The sequence below is a fragment of the Lethenteron reissneri genome, chromosome 32 (genome assembly GCF_015708825.2).
Source record: "Lethenteron reissneri isolate LAM-NWPU_2019-01 chromosome 32, ASM1570882v1, whole genome shotgun sequence".
Classification (NCBI taxonomy): domain Eukaryota; kingdom Metazoa; phylum Chordata; class Hyperoartia; order Petromyzontiformes; family Petromyzontidae; genus Lethenteron; species Lethenteron reissneri.
The window spans coordinates 12,355,498-12,374,184 of NC_083810.1; the positions used below are offsets into that span (position 1 = coordinate 12,355,498).

At 49.7% G+C, this 18,687-nt stretch overlaps 1 protein-coding gene across 1 annotated transcript in view; it reads right to left on the reverse strand.

Annotated features, from left to right (window-relative positions):
* LOC133350047 (pre-mRNA 3'-end-processing factor FIP1-like) overlaps positions 1-18,687 on the reverse strand; it is a 35,918-nt gene that overhangs the window by 2,034 nt on the left and 15,197 nt on the right. The window contains exons 5-14 of the mRNA XM_061564021.1: positions 17,937-18,010; positions 16,485-16,595; positions 11,925-12,058; positions 9,015-9,124; positions 7,938-8,043; positions 7,162-7,336; positions 5,682-5,745; positions 5,359-5,405; positions 3,805-3,976; positions 276-434 (exon numbers count right to left, since the gene is read on the reverse strand). Of these exons, the coding sequence (XP_061420005.1) occupies positions 276-434; positions 3,805-3,976; positions 5,359-5,405; positions 5,682-5,745; positions 7,162-7,336; positions 7,938-8,043; positions 9,015-9,124; positions 11,925-12,058; positions 16,485-16,595; positions 17,937-18,010 (1,152 nt within the window). The remainder of the gene's footprint in view (positions 1-275; positions 435-3,804; positions 3,977-5,358; positions 5,406-5,681; positions 5,746-7,161; positions 7,337-7,937; positions 8,044-9,014; positions 9,125-11,924; positions 12,059-16,484; positions 16,596-17,936; positions 18,011-18,687) is intronic.

Below are 18,687 nucleotides of genomic sequence, written 5' to 3' on the forward strand. Positions count from 1 at the left end.
CACCCCTCAATTTGTGCTTTACAAGAGGGCGGAAGAAAGTGATTCATAATCCGCAAAATGTGGCAGTTGTCCGTCGAATGTGTGCGCAATTAAACCACCATCAGCCTTGCAGGAAGAGGAGAGGGCATGGGGGGGGGGGGGCAAGCCGAGGGTGGAAGCGAAGCGAAGAAGGGAAGGGTGACTGGTGAGGAAATTTTCTCAAACATTGATCGTGACGGGGCCACCAGCAAGCGCCTCCACGCAGCGTTAATGAGCGCGCGCGAGGCGACGCAGACCTGTGGAGCTGTTGACAGCAGCTGTCTGCCCTGTTGTCCCGGTCGTGACGCTGATTCTCCCACGGCCTGTCCTGGCCACGCGCCGTCTCCCATTGGTCACGGCCGCCGGCGAACTCCGCCGAGCTCCCCACGAGCGCCTCGTGTCCTCCTCCGTGAGCTCTGCAGAACACGCACCCTCCCTCCTGCCGCCTGCGATCCACCTCCTCCACTACCTCCACCACCTCTTCCACCACCTCCACCACCACCTCCTCCTCCACTACCTCCACCACCACCTCCTCCTCCACTACCACCACCACCACCACCTCCTCCTCCTCCCCCTCCACCACCACCTCCACCACCACCACCACCACCTCCTCCTCCTCCACCACCACCACCTCCACCACCTCCTCCTCCCCCTCCTCCACCACCACCTCCACCACCACCTCCTCCTCCCCCTCCTCCACCACCACCTCCACCACCACCACCACCTCCACCACCTCCACCACCTCCCCCTCCACCACATCCTCCTCCACCACCACCACCTCCTCCACCACATCCTCCTCCACCACCACCACCAACTCCTCCACCATCGTCTCCTCCTCACTGCGGGAGGCATCCCTACGCGCTCCCCCGCCCCCATCGTTGAGCGCAAATCAAAAACCAGAACCAGGTACTACCCTGCGGCACGGTGACTTTTTAGAAACTATTTACTTTTATGTTTAATAGCTTAACTTTTAATTGGCGAATAAGCGAGTCGTTTTGGCATTGGTTGTGCACTTTGGTTGTGTGTATAATGATTTGCTTTGAAGGTAGATTCACATATTGTTCATTAGCCGTTGTGATTAATATATTTCTATACTGGGAACAAATTCCATACCGTGACATTCAAAACACGTCCCTTTTCACGCCATTTCTCGCTCTGCTCAACAAGTTCTCATCAGCGTGCTCCTCTCATCGAATACACCTCAGTGGTGCTGTTTGTTGCTGTCCCGCTTGGGTGCCTTTCGACATTTCGGCCTGTGCTCAGCGACCGCGATTAAAAAAAAAAACATGATTTTCTCATTCCTGCACGGCACGCTATGCTTCTGGGCTGCCAGCATTACAGCTTGTTTGGCACCATTACAGACTGTATGTACGTACGTGTGTTGAACTTCTTTCACACCGTACGTAGCCAACTGCGCTAATGTAAGCCTGGTTGGCATCGCAAAGAAACTGCCCTGTAAACGAAGGTTTCGCGGATTCATCAAATTTTTAGGTTATACTGCATAAGTAAAATGCTGTGTCGTATAGCCTCCTCTACCCCGACACGGCCAATAAATAAAGTTGTCACGTGGTGAACAAACGTGCCAATTTATTAACTACTTCAGCCGTACCACCGGTGTTGTTTGAGAGGCATCCACACCACGTTTAACAATTCAGTGTAAACGTTTTGCTGCTAGTTACAAACAGCATCAGGCAGTTGCCAGAATTTTGCGCATATATCAAATACCCTCGAGTCTCGGGGGAGCCTTACAATAGGTATAACTGCGTGATATCACGCAACATGATTTCGAAAGTCAATACAGCGCACGATATATTATGAATGTAAGTGCCCCTCAAAACATGTATTTTGTGCAAGAGGGCCATCTCCATAGGGAATAATGTAGCCCGTTACACCACAGGCCCTTACGTCAAGAATTCAGTGGCTGCAGAAGAACATTGTGTGTTTTTTTTTCTGCGCTTTTTTAACAGCGGACTGTTTTTTGCTTATGTTTCCATGCTAAAATGTATGGCCGTGTGTGCTGTTGTTCTCTCCGTCACAACATTTTACTCCCCCCCCTCCCCCCCATGATTGCGGAGATCGGTGGCCTTGGTCCGAAGTGGCCCACGTTGCTCAACGAAAAACTCTGCGATCGCGTAGCGGCCACGGCGTTCCATCACTCAAACGAGAACAGAGCGCACGTAAAAGCCGGGACATTTTTTGAATTAGATATTGATGGGAATTAAATTATATTGCACTGCGCCCAAGCAACCTAATACGGGACGCCCCGCTGCCCCGTGACGCTGGACGCAATTCACGGGTTCGCTTAAGTGGTTTTTACAGGCGCTTTACTGTAAAAGCGACCGAATTTACCACTCCCAATGAGCTTCGCTAAACTCTTAACTGGGGAGCAATACGTTTTAATGCAGGTGTCACTTCATTAGTAACAACCCTCCCCCAATGCCCGACTTGTCCTCAGAAGACTCCTGCACACCGAGACAATAAGGCACGAGGACTTAACGTAGACAGAGCCACTCGCAGTCGAGGCCAAGATTGCGGTCACCTCGCTTGCACTCCGGCGGCGCTCGCAGAACCTCGCGGTTTGGTGAACAAATTTCCGTTGATGAAAAAGAAAACACCCCTCCTCCCCTCTCTATGCATGTGTGTATGTTGAACTTCTTTCGCACCGTACGTAGCCAACCGCGCTAAGCGGAGAAGCTCCTCTAGAAGATTCCTCGAGTGGAGGCACCTCTGCTAGCAGTGGCGTGAGAAAGGTGAAATCCTGCAACTGCTTTGCCCGAATAATAGAAACAAAAATAAACATGTAGACAACAAGTGTACAATCAGGAAGGCCCAGCATGCTTTGCATGTCAAGATATCGGCACCCTTCCTGCGCACATTCTGCACACAATCAAACTATAAACTAAACTATTTTTAAATCCTTTATATTAAGTTCACTTGCTTGTGCGCTTACGACCGTGCAAATCTTTCGGTCGTTTTTTAACCCACCTCCCGTGATCCAATCGAGCTGACATTTTGCACACAGACTCGTTGTGCGAGACAATTAATGTTCCTGAATTTTTTTTTTCAAAATTTTACACTGTTTAGGGAAAACAAATTAAATATTTAATTACCAATTGCTTAATACTGGCAGACAATCATCTGACCCATAGGTGGCAGCCATCTCAAGCCAGAGGACGAGAGGACTCTAGCCGCCATGCATATAAAGGATTTATAGTGAAAAACTTTGTTTTTACGGGTTATACTTATTTATATTTTACCAGTTAAAGCCCACTGAGCTATATAGCTCTTCTCAGAAGTGACCTGAACACAAGTGGTAGCTCAACGAAGTGGCTTATCGTGTGGAAATGTATAGCAGCCAAATACTCTAAACGCATGTTTCTAAATGTGGAGAAAAAAACCGGAGGAGCCAGAAAAAAATCCACGCGACTACGGGGAGAACATGCAAACTCCAAATATACAGGCGTCCAGGTCAGGAACTCAACTGAATTCAAGAACTGAAGTCACGGTCAGAGAGAGCCATGCAGCGTAACTGTGAAAGATCTGCTCAGCAGCAGCACCTTATCGCGTATAATCATCATTTAATTTCTGGACCGCGTTATTTTTTGCACGAGGCCGACCAGTTTCCACACGAGTTGGAGAAAGTGCTCGAATTTGAATTGGCCAGCACTGGGCATTCCCCTTGGCCCCCCCCACCGACATGCCCCCCCCTCGCTCCCTCTGCCGCTGTTAACCGTCTGCGTCGAGAGGAAGCTGAATGTGGAGTGCGGGAGGGGGTCAGGACGCTACCCGTTGCTGCACGTGGCGGGCATGGCGCCGCTCAACTGGCCAGCGAGGGCCACGTCGCGGGCACACTGCTGCATGTAGAGGTCCCAAACGGCAGCGGCGCCCGATCTCCTGAGCAACGACGGCCAGCCCAGCGGTGTCTGCCCGGGGCTTGGCGTGTAGCTCAACCCCAGGGCTACGTTCGTTGCGGAGGAGAGAAAATAAACAAATGTGAGCCATCGCCATTAGGCGCGCAGCAATTCACATCGCCCACACACACCGGCAATTGAGCGAAATGTCACGATTCGGTGTCACGTTTTTCCATTCAAGAGCCCTGTCGTTATTTTTGAGTCGCTCGTTAACGGAGCCTCGTTTCTGTACGGCCTCGTACGCTACGCGTGACTCGGGTGAAGAGCGGTCGCACGTTAGCAGCCAACGACGGGAGTTTGATTCCTGGCCATGGCTAACATAAGTGAGCAAATTATATTTTAGCCGGTCGTGGGCACCCACCCCTTCCCCCAGTACCAAACCGCACTGTGGAACAATGGGGTGAAGTATGTTCATGACCGGGACAAGCAGTGCATTGACCAGAAGCTTTAGATTATATAATGTGTCTCATTTGTAATTTATATCTTGTGTTATCGCCTTATCCTGCCTCATCTTGTAGTTGTGCATCTCGAATTGTATCGCCTGCCTAGTTCATACTCTACTTTCTAATTTGTACGATTATTTAATTGTCTATACTGTACCCTTTCACTCACTAATACTGTCAATTTGCTATTTTCTTAATCGTGCGTCTCATTTATATTCTCTATCATATTTCATCAAGTCAGTATTGTCCGACTCAATTGTTCCATTAGCTAACATGTATTTTAGTACTATAATTTACAAACTGTTCGTACGAATCCCGAACAACCAAACCTTACACGCACGATTCTACGCTCGTACCGCGAACAAAAGAATGGACGGTTCGAGAGACAAAACGTTACGTGGCGAAATCATCGGCGCATAAACGCCCACCTGAGTTGCTTAGCGCACTCACTTGCTTAGCCAAATTTCACGGGACGTGGGGGGGGGGGGGGTCGATGCCGCGATTCCCGGCAGCCGCGCGGTAATTTCTGCGGGGAATTAGCGAAGTGAGCGGTCTGCTGTTGTAAAACGGATGTTAAATACCCTGTGGCATCGTTCGCCAAAGTAGGCGTTTACGTTCCGGCGCTAGAGTGTGCAATCCCAAGAATGAAAAACCGCTCGCAAATTGCTACAAATTGACAACATTCGCTGCTTAGCGTATGCCGGCTTCCTCCGTGCGGCTCTGTTGCTCGACTACATTGGCGTGCAACCTTAATCCACCCCACCGCCGCTCGGAAGCAATGAGTGCACAAAAACAAACACGAACACTTAAATATTAATGACCTCAAGAGATACAATACCCTTATACATTAGAAATTAGAGGTCGGTTACAAATATCCGAGTCTTGTTTTAATGATGATAAAAGTAAAAAAAAAATGTCATAACATAACGTACAAAACGCACCCACCAATTATATTTTGAACGAACGTAATTTATGGCGGCACTTACCGTTGTAGTCGTACGCGTGAGCCATCGCACCATCATAGCTCGGAAAGCTTTAAAAAAGAATAAAAATAGCATGTGTGCACTTTGTAAATCAATTTATCCCGCACGTTAATCCATTGGAAACGATGTCGCTTGCAGCGAGATACCGCCGTGCGACACGTATTTTAAGCCTTTTTTTTTATAAATCCGTACATCAAATTAAAATTCGCCGCGTACGATTGTGAAGTAAATGGTAATCAAGAGTGAAACGGTTGACAATCCTGGACGCATTTAAACGATTGCGAGCGCAGCCGTATAAGTCGGATGTTATTTTAATTGAAACTCACCTTTCCGCGGCATTGAGGACAGCAAATAAATTGGATGGGGAAATACCTGTGAAAGCCGCGTGCCCTGAAACAAATGAAAACGGCGATCGGTGAGAAGGGCACATACACCTAATGAAATGGGACTCGTGCAGAAACTGCCGCCTCAGCACCAAAGGCGGAATAAAAAATTGTAACGGGATTAAAATGGCACTAACGACTGAAAAACACGACGCGGTCCATGTTTCGGCTTAGAGGGCCTACCCCTTTTAAGACTCCGTTGGGAACCTTGATGGAAACCCTGTCCAGCTACTATTGACAAAAGCAACTGCTAATTTTATATGTTGTTTGTGTTTGCAAGAGGTGTGCACGAAGCGAATTGGGTGCAAGCGCAGACTTTGCCGCCTTTGATTATTTATTCCACCTGTCTCGTTGAAATACTCAACGAGTTAATCGCCTTTCCGCACGCGCGCGGTGACCAGCCTCCGTGTTCGGCCACCGCTAAGTAAGCCGCCCGTGCCGTCTGATTGTGATTGATGCGACAGCGCGGCCTGACCTCGTAGAACGAGCGGCGCTCGCTCGCCCAGTGACGGACGCGGGGGCAAAACAAACCCGGCTCGATTTTTATTTCATTTCGTTATATTGAAGTTTTTTTTCTCTCTCTCTCGTCCCTTTTTTTTCTCCTGTCAATTATATTCCAGTGGCGCAATCGGTGTCACGCCACGACGGGGCGGAGACGCCGCGACTTCGGAGCCGCGCTCGCGGAAAGCGGAGCAGCGTCACCCCCGTGACGGACAACGGCCTCTGCAAGAGGACATCAAAGAACCACCTCCGAGATCGATCGAGTTGCCCGTTCATCCATGTTCCGCGCCGCACTTTCTCGAGTGCGATGCCAGAGGCGTCCGTCTCACGGGGGATCAAGCCCAAATATTTGTCAGTGACAAACCACATTCACTATCGTGGTTGTTTGTGTGTTTAGTTAAGGACGACCCGATTGAGTAATCACAGCACTACACTTTAATCATGGGTGGCCATCTCTGTTGTTCATCTCAGGATCTCGGGAGGTGCTGCTGGGCTCAGTGTTCTGTCACAATTAAGCCCTTGGGCCACCAATACCCCTTATTCCACCGGCATGTCCGACCTGTGCCAGCACGGAGGCCCTCGCGGTACAGGTGGTTTTCCCACAGGCTATTTTGCCCTGCCAAGCTGCAACCAAATCGTGATATGCCGACATCTCAATCTGGCACGGGGTCAAGCAAGGCCAGGGGTAGGACAAACATCACGGTTGTCGCGTGCGACGCTAGTCGGCACGGGGGCACGGCGTCTCCATGTCCCCTGCATGTGTCCCAACTCGTCACGTTGTGTGACGTCAGCGGCATGGCTCGGCTTTTGCTGTGGATAAAAAAAACCAACCTAGCTCGGCACGGCCGTGGCATGCTTTGGCAGCGGATGGGGCAAACGGCGACAAAAACCGGGCAAGCCTGCCCACACGTGACGCACTCACCTGCTTGATGCATGGCCTGCAAAACCTCCGCGGTGAAAGGAGAGGGTGGCAGGAATGTGGGTGACAGCGTAGGGAAGGACTGCTGATGAGCTATGTTCGGAGGGAAGAAATGTGCCGCGTTCTTGTGCACATCGAATTCCAACTGCTGCACGATCTGCTGCAGCCCATCTGGAATCTGCGCGAAAGGTTACCGAAGCATTGCAAGTCCTCGAGTGCAAGATCATCCTCTGGTATGAAATATCAACTAATGCGTGGAATGTTTTTAACATACACGGTTTTTTTTGGACAGTCGTTCAAAAGTAATCTTGATGAATCCTCCAAGTAATTGTATAATTCTAATAGTAACGCCCATTATAGTTTACCCAGGAAAGCACGGCTCAGTCGCAAGGCATTGTTGAGCTTGTGGGAGGAAAACCGGAAAAGAGAAATCCCACCACATCACACGTCCCGGCGGGCTCGCGGGCACAAATGAAACCCCAATACCTTGATGATCTCATCAAGGAGCATAAACAATCATCACGCGAACTCCGGTCATCCTCGCAGCAGCGCCTTTTGGCTAGCCATCGAACAAAAACGGTCACTGCACTGCACCCTTTCGGATGCACTTCTGCGGCGGTCTGGAATACCCTTCCGCTATTAAATCTAGATTGAAAACTCATTTATTTCGAACTTTTTTTGCGTGTTTAGTTTGTTGTCCTTGCCCCACACCTCCAATTAGCACGGTTGGCTACGTACGGTGCGAAAGAAGTTCAACATGCGCGAGTGTGCGTGCTCACCACGTGCGCGTGGGCCTGTACCGCGCTGTCCTCACACAGGCCTCCGTCCACTCGCACCATCTCATCCACCGCCCCGTACCTGCTGCTGCTGCTGGTGCTGCTGCTGCTGCACAAAAGTCACTTGGCGTTACGGACACGGCAGATGGCTTCAGTGACTCGAACATGGCAGGTAAACCGTTTAGATGAATGGTACATCACTTGACTACGAGTGCGCACCTACGATTAGCACGGTGGGCTATGTACGGTGCGAAATAAGTTGAACATACATACGCATATCACGCTCGCTCTCTCTGCCCGCTACCACTCTAACCTCCTCTTGTCCTATGCGGAAATTGGTCGGGTAATATTCCACCCCTTTCATTCGCTGAGTGGTGACACTCAAGCTTACAGAGGTTGAAACGCATGCCTTTGGATAATAAAACCCCAACTCGGGAAAGGCACTGCTCAGTCTGCACCAAAGCAATGGACGGACTATGCGTCGAGTGTGATGGAACTGGGGGTGGCGGATGCTCTCAATGACAAAACGGTTTCATTTTCGATCCAGCGGGAACGACTCAAGTCGCTATTCCCGAGCCTCAGACATTTCCTCCGAATCAATGAGGACCTTTATTTTTATTACGGCAAGTCTCTTCAAACATTGCGTACATCCATCACCGCAGTGTTTGCTCGAAAACTCTTAATTGCCAAGTGAAATGTAATTATATTTCGAACCGAATTCATCTTGGCCACTGTAAAAAAAAATCTAAAACGTGTGTATGTGTGTGTGTTTGAAGGCAGTGGTGTAGAGGTTCAAACACTGCGCAATGAATCCGGCAACCCGAGTTCGATTCCCAGCCACGGCTAACATCAGTGGAGTTTATCGACACTCGTCTTATAAACATTGGCACTGGGAAGACAACGGAAGGAAGTTGTGGTCGCGGCTGACCACCCCACCCTCCACGCGTGCCATGTCGGCCTTCATTGGTGCTCCCCTAACAGTACTAGGCCCAAAAGCCTATATATGAGACTATGCGCAGAATCTTTGTATTTATCTTTGTCTGCAAGTGTACACTCACCTCAGCTTTGATAAATCATTACCTCTCTGAGAGTAGGCCAGCCTTGGCTTTGGCCCTGGATGCATCAAAGTGCACCTCGTTTCGGTGTTGCACATCGTTAGTGACTCCATTGTTCAGCTGCTTCGAGTGGGCCTGATGACACAAGGAGGTAAAAGAGGCATCAATCATTGCCTTCATTTACTGCACCTTCACTCGTGACCAATTCGCACTCGAGATTGCTTTTCGCGTGGCAAAGTTCAAAGAACTTTTCTCCGAGTACGTGTCAATTATGGTCGGTCTCACGATGCCTCGTCAGACGCGATAAAGCGGACTCGGACTTTTTAGCTGTCTCAGTGCCAAGTGGCCTTTTCTCGCTCTCCTTATTGTTGAAAGATCCTAATGCCGTGCGCTTTTTTGACGGAACTTATTTCTTACCGCGGCGAGAAATGCAAGATTGATATACCGCGGGACTTCTCCACGCAGCCAATGAAAGATTCTCACTTGGCCACATTCCCAAGTGGAGCCAACCACGAGTCCGCTCGTAACATCCTCACTTATATCCCCCCCCACCACCACTACCGCCACCCACCCCAGTCTCATCGCCAAGTACAGGGTGATCCATTTCGAGATAGTTAAGACCTACGATGTGATCCGGCTCAAATGAGCATCGAGGTGGTGCCCTCCTTCTCCCGCTTACAGCTCTGAGCCAGTGGAGGGAATGCCACATTCCTCTTGACGATAGCGAGTCTATCCATAGGACAACCACTGTGGACTTCTGCAGAGTGGTGCTCATTTCATAGACCCAGAAGGAACGATGTGCGGAGTCCATTCCCAACCACCGCATCCACACGCTTTCTGATACGCTTCTGCGGCCGTCTGGAACGCTCTTCCTCCCGATATTAAGACGCCACTGGTGCAGTGCACTTTTAAATCATCTCGATTGAAAACTCATTTCTTTAGAGCTGCCATTTGTGTTGAGTTTGTTATCCTTCCCCCGCACCTCCAATTAGCAAGGTTTGGCTACGTATGGTGCAAAAGAAGATCAATATACGTACGTACATACATACATACAACTGTTGAGTTGTAGACGGAGGTACTCGGAGACGGAGGTTGAGTTAGGGGCTTCCGCCAGGGTTTATTAACACTTATCACTAACCCTGGTTCCCTCTTTACCCCTTCCACTATCCCCGTTCCTCCAGTGACCCCGCTTACGTCACGGGGTCTCCCTTAAATACCCTAGGAGGGGTGACGTCACGTGCACTGCCCAGCGCGTGCGACCCCACGTCCCGTGAGGTCACCGCACCGGACAGCGCACACGACGCCACCACTCTCCTCTACTCCTCTACGCAACCATAAGTTGAATTCACTGCTTCCAATTGTGGGCCGCTTGCTCTACCGCTGATCCAACTGACCGGATTATAGATGCCCCACTGAATTATAAATACCACCTTACTCTCTTCTCAACAAGTAATTTAATACTGTGAATGTGATTGCTCCATATCTTACGGGGGGGGGGGGGGGGAGGCTAAAATATTTACTAAGTGTTCTGAGATCAGTGGGTGAGGTGGAGAGGCATGGAAATAAATTGCAACTTTTGCTATAAAATGGATTCCCATTATTTTTAGTGGGATATCTATAAATTAATAACACTGCACGATTGAATCAAGATTAAATGCAAACAGAAATGTCAGACTCTTTGTTGCAGCTTGTGCAGAGACCAGGCTTGTGACCATCCAATCAAACGTAAATAATTCTGTTCAATTCAAGTCGGAGGCGGTCTTTGTTTTGGGCCAAATCCGTAATCTCTTCAGCCACCAAAAAACAGCCAGGGGCAGAATCTCACTATTCTACACACACAGACACACACACAACATCAATACAAAAACTACAAGAACGTTCTACATTTCACAACATTAATGACACATTATATCTCACTCAACACACCGACAAGATACTTTAACTTCAGAGTATTAAAAATGCGATACGTTCAAAACCAAGTCCATTTGTAATCAACGTATCTTTGGAAGCTCTTTCACACAACAGTCAAGTGACATGAGCAACGCTAATGAGTTGGGATCTGACAAGGGCCTAACCACGATGCATAGAACCCCGTGCCAAATATTTAATGCACCGTGTTTTATGGGACCGCAATGTTAATATAATGTGACCGTGCTACATTGCACAATGTCAATGAAGCTTGCTGCCAGCGTGCATTCGTTTTCAAAGGGCAAAAGCGGGAAAGGTACAGCTCTGCAATTGCTTGCGCACGCCACCGCTTTGGAGGCTATTTTGGCCTACTCCACCAAGCTGGCTAGATGTGTTACAAGCGGTGGCAGCACCCTAGCTTTAATGCTGTGGCGAGATGTTAACTACCTCGCCTGGTATACAGGAGGTCGTGGGTTTGATCCCGACGCCTGCTGCTGTATATTTGGAGTTTGCGTGTTCTTCTCCCCATTGCCACGTGGATTTTTCTCGGGGTCCTCCGGTTTTTCCCCTCCACATTTATAAACATGCGTGTTTAGAGGGTGTTTGGCTGCTAGAAAATTCCACGCAATAAGCAGCTTCACTGATAGCCAGGTCGCCTCTGAAAAAGAGCTATACAGCTCAGTGGGCCTTACCTGTAACAATAATAGTTTAGTTTTAGTTTCGCACCATAATCGACCTGCCGATTGACGGACTACAATATGCCCTTCATACAGTATGATGGACAGAGGCGAAACATTTTTAGAAATTTGCCCATTCCATCGCGTCAACTGCCACACCGGCTGATTGAACTGTGGCAACCGTCTCGATTGCAAGCCGAGCGCGTGTCACCGTTACGTCACGGCAGCTCTCCTCGCGGTGCACTTGGGGACGACGGAAAAAACCGGTGAGTAGAATGAGAACGGAAACTACCGTCAAATAACCGTGCGTCGGTGTTTCAAGGGCCTGCACACGAACGGGGCCCCATTACCGTTGCGCGCATGAAGCCGCAGCTTTTGGCGGGGACATGGTCGAGACCCATGCGCAGGCACCTCTGCTTCTCGCAGTACGCGGTCCATGTCTCCTCGGTGAAACCAAAGTTGAAGAAATCAGATGGGTCGGTGCCTGCACGCGAACAAGACGATGCATCATTGTCGTCGTCGCCGCCGCCACCACAGTAACAATAATCGACTAGTTTAACACGTAGGCTTTCACGACGAATATCATCCATAACAGAGGGTTTTTTTTTCGGTTAGATCGCGTAAATGTATAAAAGTGTCATTAAAGCCGTCACCACCCGATGCAGCCAACTAGTAAGGGTTGTCACGTAAACAGAACGTGGCCAATTCGTCACTAGTACAGCACTAACCGGTGTGTTGGAGAGCCAAGCCACAACATTTACAATCTGAGTACCCCATTTCGCCAGTAATTACAACCAGCTTCATCAGGCGACAGCCAGATTTGTGGAGAAGTCCACCTGTTTTCGTTTCTTCACACCATCACCCTGCACAAATAGCTACGGACTTAGTGCTGTGGAAGCGAATCATCAAATAATACATTGTTTAAATGCATGCCTATAGAGGCCACCACACTTCAATAGGGATGACAGTTGGTACGGCTATTTTAATACACACGTTGGACAGGAAGGACACGATCAAAGGGCTCGCATAATGCACATGCATAATGTACGTTGGCTCATTAACCCCCCCCACTTTGCCAAAAGCGCAGAAGTGTGGTCACCACATCTATGCCTCTATATAAGGAATGAAACAGGTGGACTTCTCCACAAATCTGTCTGTCGCCTGATGAAGCTAGCTTAATTACTGGCGAAACGTCGTACTCAGATTGTAAATGTTGTGGCTTTGCTCTCCAACACACCGGTGTGCTGTACTAGTGACGAATTGGCCACGTTCTGTTTTCGTGACAACCCTTACTAGTTGGCTGTGTCGGGTGGTGGTGGGTTATAACGACACATTTATATATTTACGCGATCTAACCCAAAAAAAACTTCTATTATGAATAATCTACTAGTGACGCGCCGCTGATAAAAGTATTCGTTCACTCTTGAAGGCACGAAAGGCAGGAGGAACCACAGACGAGCAGGAAGCCAGGCCACGTGGCTGACCAAGTGTCAACAATTGCCCAAGCTCTGTGGACCTCTATATATGAAGGTCTTATTGGCCAATTAAATTCATCAGGTGTAAAAAGACACAGCAAAATAACTGGTTATGAAGGAAGCTTGTGTTGCCTCCGAAACGTCGTGATTTAATTGATTTATTTTCATTTATTATTATTATTTTATTTTTATTATTTTTTATCTACGTGACTTTACCGAAAAAACCTAAGAACATGAATCATACAATGTTGGCGTTCGTTGTATTGTAGCCTGGGGGGGGGGATGGAAATCCGAGTCAACCCCTGACCGGGATTTGAACTCTCCAAACCCTCTGATTGCAAAATCATGAGCTCAAAACACCCGCAGCAACTCTCCGCTAGATGCATGACAATAACGCGTTGGGTAAAATAAAAATACAAATAAATAAAAGCATTACGGTGCATGTCTTCGCCATGCGGCAATCTGTGGAGCCTGTCAATTTTTAAACAACGGAATGGCAACACACCCATCCAATCACACCTACGAATTATGAATGAGGAGAAAATTAAACAAATAATGTCCAAGTGGACAGACGACAGTCTGGGTGACGATACTATTAATGAGTGTGTGGCAAGTGAAAGGAAACTTCAGATTACCCAGAATAAGCTGGCACGCAGGAATGGATAATAAGGCTCGACACAAATGGATTCAATAATTCATTGCTGTGCTACATCTGCTGGCCACATCACTGTCAAACCCTGCCACAATTTGTTTTAGCCATGTGACCAAACATTGCCAAGATATATTTTCATGCCAAGCTTGCGAGATTTGGCCCGGGCCGAACACATCGTTGTCTGCTTGTGGGAATGTAGCCTCCACCCAAGGGTTAACACCCACCCATAGCGTACTCTTGCGGACGGCGCGGCGCACACGCCTTTGCATTTAGAGATAACGTCACATCTTTTGGCCATCAGGAATCACAATAAGGCCGCCACTGTACGCACCGGTAGGGGCCATAACCCAAGAACAATGCGCCATTGCAGCCCCCGTGCATCAGGACACCTCGTTGTGTTTTCCACGCCGTTAAAATGCGGGCGGCATCTCCAAACGCTGCGCAGATTAATTACAGGGATATTCGTGAAATTGGCAAACAGCTCAGCGGAGGATAAAAAGACCGGCAGATGGAATATAAAACGGCGTTTGTTAGTTATGGCCGTGGAAAGAAGCCTGCATGCGATAGACAGCGAGGGGGCGTCACAATAAAGAGGGGATTCCTCATCACAGAACAACTAAATCCACGGGGAAGGGAGCGCGTCTGATACATCTAAGAGTAACAATTGATGTCAGAGGAATATTAGCTTCTAAAGATAATGGTGCGCTAGGTTACAGAGCCCTGTGAAAACTAATGGAGATCTTACAGTGAATTTGGCTCGTGCCCCGTGAGCAAGGTTCATTATAAATCCTAATTGTATACAGAAAAAATCCGCGACTACCCACATTGGGTGTGGCGAATAGATCATGCGCAAATTTAACGGAAAACTATCAGTCATTCCTCTAATGGTATTGGTAAAGTCCATCAAATTCCAATGCTTTGGGCAAGAATCAATTCCGAATTATGCCAAGATGCAATTCGACGGCTGCATTTCAAATCAATTCCAATCCATTCGGTCAATGCTTAGGTGAGCGGTAAACACACACCGGCCGAAACATTGCTCAGTAAGATTAATGTGCATTTTACTCACTCGCATGCCAATCCGGTGTCGTGGGTGTAACTGAAAGCACAGATGGCTTAATTGTTTTAATAGGCGTCATATTCGCTGTGTAATGTTTTAGTTAGCTGCCTCCATATCCCTCGCCAATATAACACGCAGCTACATTCACTGCACAAACCACCAGAATTGATGTTGAGCTAAAGCCAATTATGTATTATCGCACACAACAACAACAACAAGACCTAACAAGCGCGTTTGCACACATACACACACACATACAGAAAACCCAACAGCTACATTACCAACTTAAAGTCATCCGCAATTGATTACCAATTAAATGTGTTTTACAATGCTATACAATGCACCGCAAAGAGTAACAATGTAAGCCAAGTGCTGGCCATGGACACGAGTGTGGGTATTTATTAAAGCTCGGCTGCCTCATTTGGCAGCACACGATGAGAATTCAAAATGAACCTTGAGAGCACCGAGGTGCAGTGGTGGCGGCGGTAGCAGCGGCAGCAGCGGTGGCAGCAGCGGTGGCGGCGGCGGTGGCGGCAGCGGTGGCGGCGGCGGTGGCGGCGGCGGTAGCAGCAGCGGTAGCAGCGGCAGTAGCAGCGGCGGTAGCAGCAGCGGTAGCAGTGGAAACAGCAGCGGCAGTAGCAGCGGCAGTAGTAGCGGTGGTAGCAGTGGAAACAGCAGCGGCAGTAGCAGCGGCAGTAGCAGCAGCGGTGGCAGCGGAAACAGCAGCGGCAGTAGCAGCGGTGGCAGCAGCGGTGGCAGCAGCGGTGGCGGCAGCGGTGGCAGCAGCGGTAGCAGCGGCGGTAGCAGCGGCGGTAGCAGCGGCAGTAGCAGCAGCGGTAGCAGTGGAAACAGCAGCGGCAGTAGCAGCGGTGGGAGCAACGGTAGCAGCGGAAACAGCAGCGGCAGTAGCAGCGGCAGCGGCGGCGGCGGTAGCAGCGGCGGCGCTCAACAAAAGCACAAGCGGCGGAAACGTGAAGACGGTGCACAAGCGACTACCCGCACGACGAGCAGCCACGTGCACGTTCGTCAAAACCAGCGGAGCTTGGCCACCGACCCTGCTGAAGGTTGAAATAAAACTACGGCAGTAAAGAGTTTGGCGCCGCCGGTACGGCTGGCGTTGGTTAAGGTGCTTGCCACGCATCGCTCGGCACGAACAACCTCGTACAAGGGCGCAGCTAACTTTGAGATGGCGTTTAGCGGTCATCAGCAAAAACAAAGTTTGGCCCTCGGGATGTCCACAGGGAGGGCCCTCAATCTCCCAAGACTTTGCCGATGGAAGGGCGGTGTGTCTGCACACCGGGGCTTGCGATGGGTCAGGGTGCGGCAAAAGTGTAATGTCGTTGTTTACGTGAATTTCTAAGTGGGACGTTCACACACGGGTGGACTGGATGGCAAAGTCCCACTGATCGGCCACCAAGGTCACCGGAGTTCACGGCCTCTCGACTTTCGGGGCGCACGGGGCGTCTGTAGGACGGTCGTCTATGCACTGATCGTCCCGCGGACAGCGGAGCATCAACGAAGCGTGCACCGCGTTCGATGTCGACACATCGAGGAATGTCCACGCGTCGTGTGTGAAAGAGGCCAAGGCGTGCTTTCCTGGCAAACGGCGCGCAGGTCTAGCATCAGCTGCAATACGTTACTGTGCGGACGTCTGGTCCCGCATCCTGTGTGCGTGCGTGCGCGTCGTCCGCTCAGGAATGGCATTGCACAGTCTCTCCCCGACCTGGCTTCCTCCACGGCTTCTCTTCCAGCGAGTCGAGGTTGAAATCCAGGACGGGGACACCATTGATGTTCCCCAAGGCATTCATGTCCACCCCCTTCTTCTGCTTGCCGGCTGCGCACACACGACGACAGTTCATCGTTAATCATCGGCTCATCACCGGCAGATAGGCCACCTGGGGCCATCAAGAAGCCACGAACTCATCAACAGGCGAACGGCGTTCAGCTTTTTTTGTTCCATCCCACTTGCTTCATGGCGGGCACCCCAAGGTGTCTCGCTCAAGGTCGCTTTCCAGACAAAGCGTGCTCTTTCATCCACCGTTATGTTCTTGACAAGCTGTTCACATCTAATGACATCAACAGCACAATAACGAAGACAATCGTTTTTTTTTTTTTTACGGCGAGGTCTGCCGCGGCTTGTTCATTAACGCGCCTTCGGCGGATCGTCCCGTCTAGCGCAATGGAGACCCGCTCAACCCAGCGCTGCTATTCCTGCCACAATGAGTGGCTTCGTCGATGACCTGCGGGTTCTGACGTGTGAACTCTTATCAATGCTACAAAATACACGCGGGTCCACGAAACTGCCCGCATTTGGCGTACACTCATTACCAGCCGTCCAGATTTTTTCGCTTGTCATCCTGCACCTGACAAGATTGACATAAACAAGGCTATTATAATTTGACTTCACGTAGCCAAGGACATCAGGTTGGGTGTCACTTCTGAAAATCTCATTATTGAAACAATAGGTTTGTTTTATTGCCTCCTGTAAAGCAAATCTGAGCCTCGCGCATCCAATTCTACCTTTTCTTGCGAACAATAAACGTGCGCAGTGTGCGTTGTGTGCAGCGGAAAAACGTGTGGCTGGCATGGGCCCTTGCACAAAGGAATGCGATGGGGGGCGGGGCGGGAGCCCCCCCCCCCATCCAATAACCTTTCCCTCCCCCACCTACATAGACTGGGCGCTGGGCCCCCCGCAGAACCAGTGGGCTCTGGTTGAGTTGCACCGCCGACACAATTGACAGCTACGCCACCGCTTATGCAACGGCGTGAGCCAATGCAAGTTTATCTGCCCCCCACAATGTTTGGACTCATGTTCTTGGTTCTTTCGGTAAAGTCACGTTGAAGGGAAATAATAAAATAATAAAAATAAAACATAGAAAAAATTATTCTCACGACATTTCGACCACAACGCAAGCAGCCGTCCTCAGGTGAAGAACCGGTCTGTCGGAAAGACAGTGCATTCAGACGCCGTCTTTCCCTTCTACGTGACTTTACCAAAAGAACCAAGAAGATGAATCCCTGCAGTCACGAATGCTTTAAATCGAAATGTTTGGACTGTCCAATGCGAATTTCACACATCGCGGACATGGGATGGCGGGATGCGCCGTGAGCAACAGTGTAGGGCGGTACGAGGAAACTTCAGGCACGACGGTCTTGCATCGGAGGCACTTTTTACCTGCAGCAGTGTTGACACACGACTGGGTCTGGGTCTTTATATTGAGGCTCACGGGATTGCCACTGTGAGCAGAGCTGTAATGAAAGAGCAACGCCGACATATTCACACGGAACACAACATCGCCATCTACACTGCCGGGTGTCTTCATGGAGACTGAGGAATAATAAGATCGTGAGATGAATGTCCCACGTCAATCTACTGCCTCTGGTTGCAGGCCTCTCCACGCCGTGTTGGTCATTAGGTGGTGATGGAGGGGGGCCAGTACCGGTTCAATCATCTCAGCTGGCTGTCACGTTAGCTGCAGTTGGCATCGCAACTCATGTGTGTTCATGTGAATATGCTTTCTGTATTTAGTTTGTTGTCCTTACCCCGCACCTCCGATTAGCATAGTTGGCTACATATGGTGCGACAGAAGTTCAATATGCATACATATAGGTCACTGGGTTTGTATCGAAATACTGAACACACTGTGCCACCGCCCCCCCACCACCCCCCCATTAATATGGTACGAATCCAGCAATAACACAGCTGCCTTAAACACGGCCGTAACTTACGAGCGTGTTAAATTCACAGTGATAACCATTCCATTTGTGCTCCGCTGAACGCGTTGTAAATCGCACACTTGCTCAGCCATTAAGGTAAAAAAACCGAACCTCAAACCCCAACTCTGGCTGCCGCTGATGCTGTCATTGCTCCCGAAAGCTTTAACAAACGGCGCGCATCGTTTGGGAGTAAACGGGCGAGCGGTCGT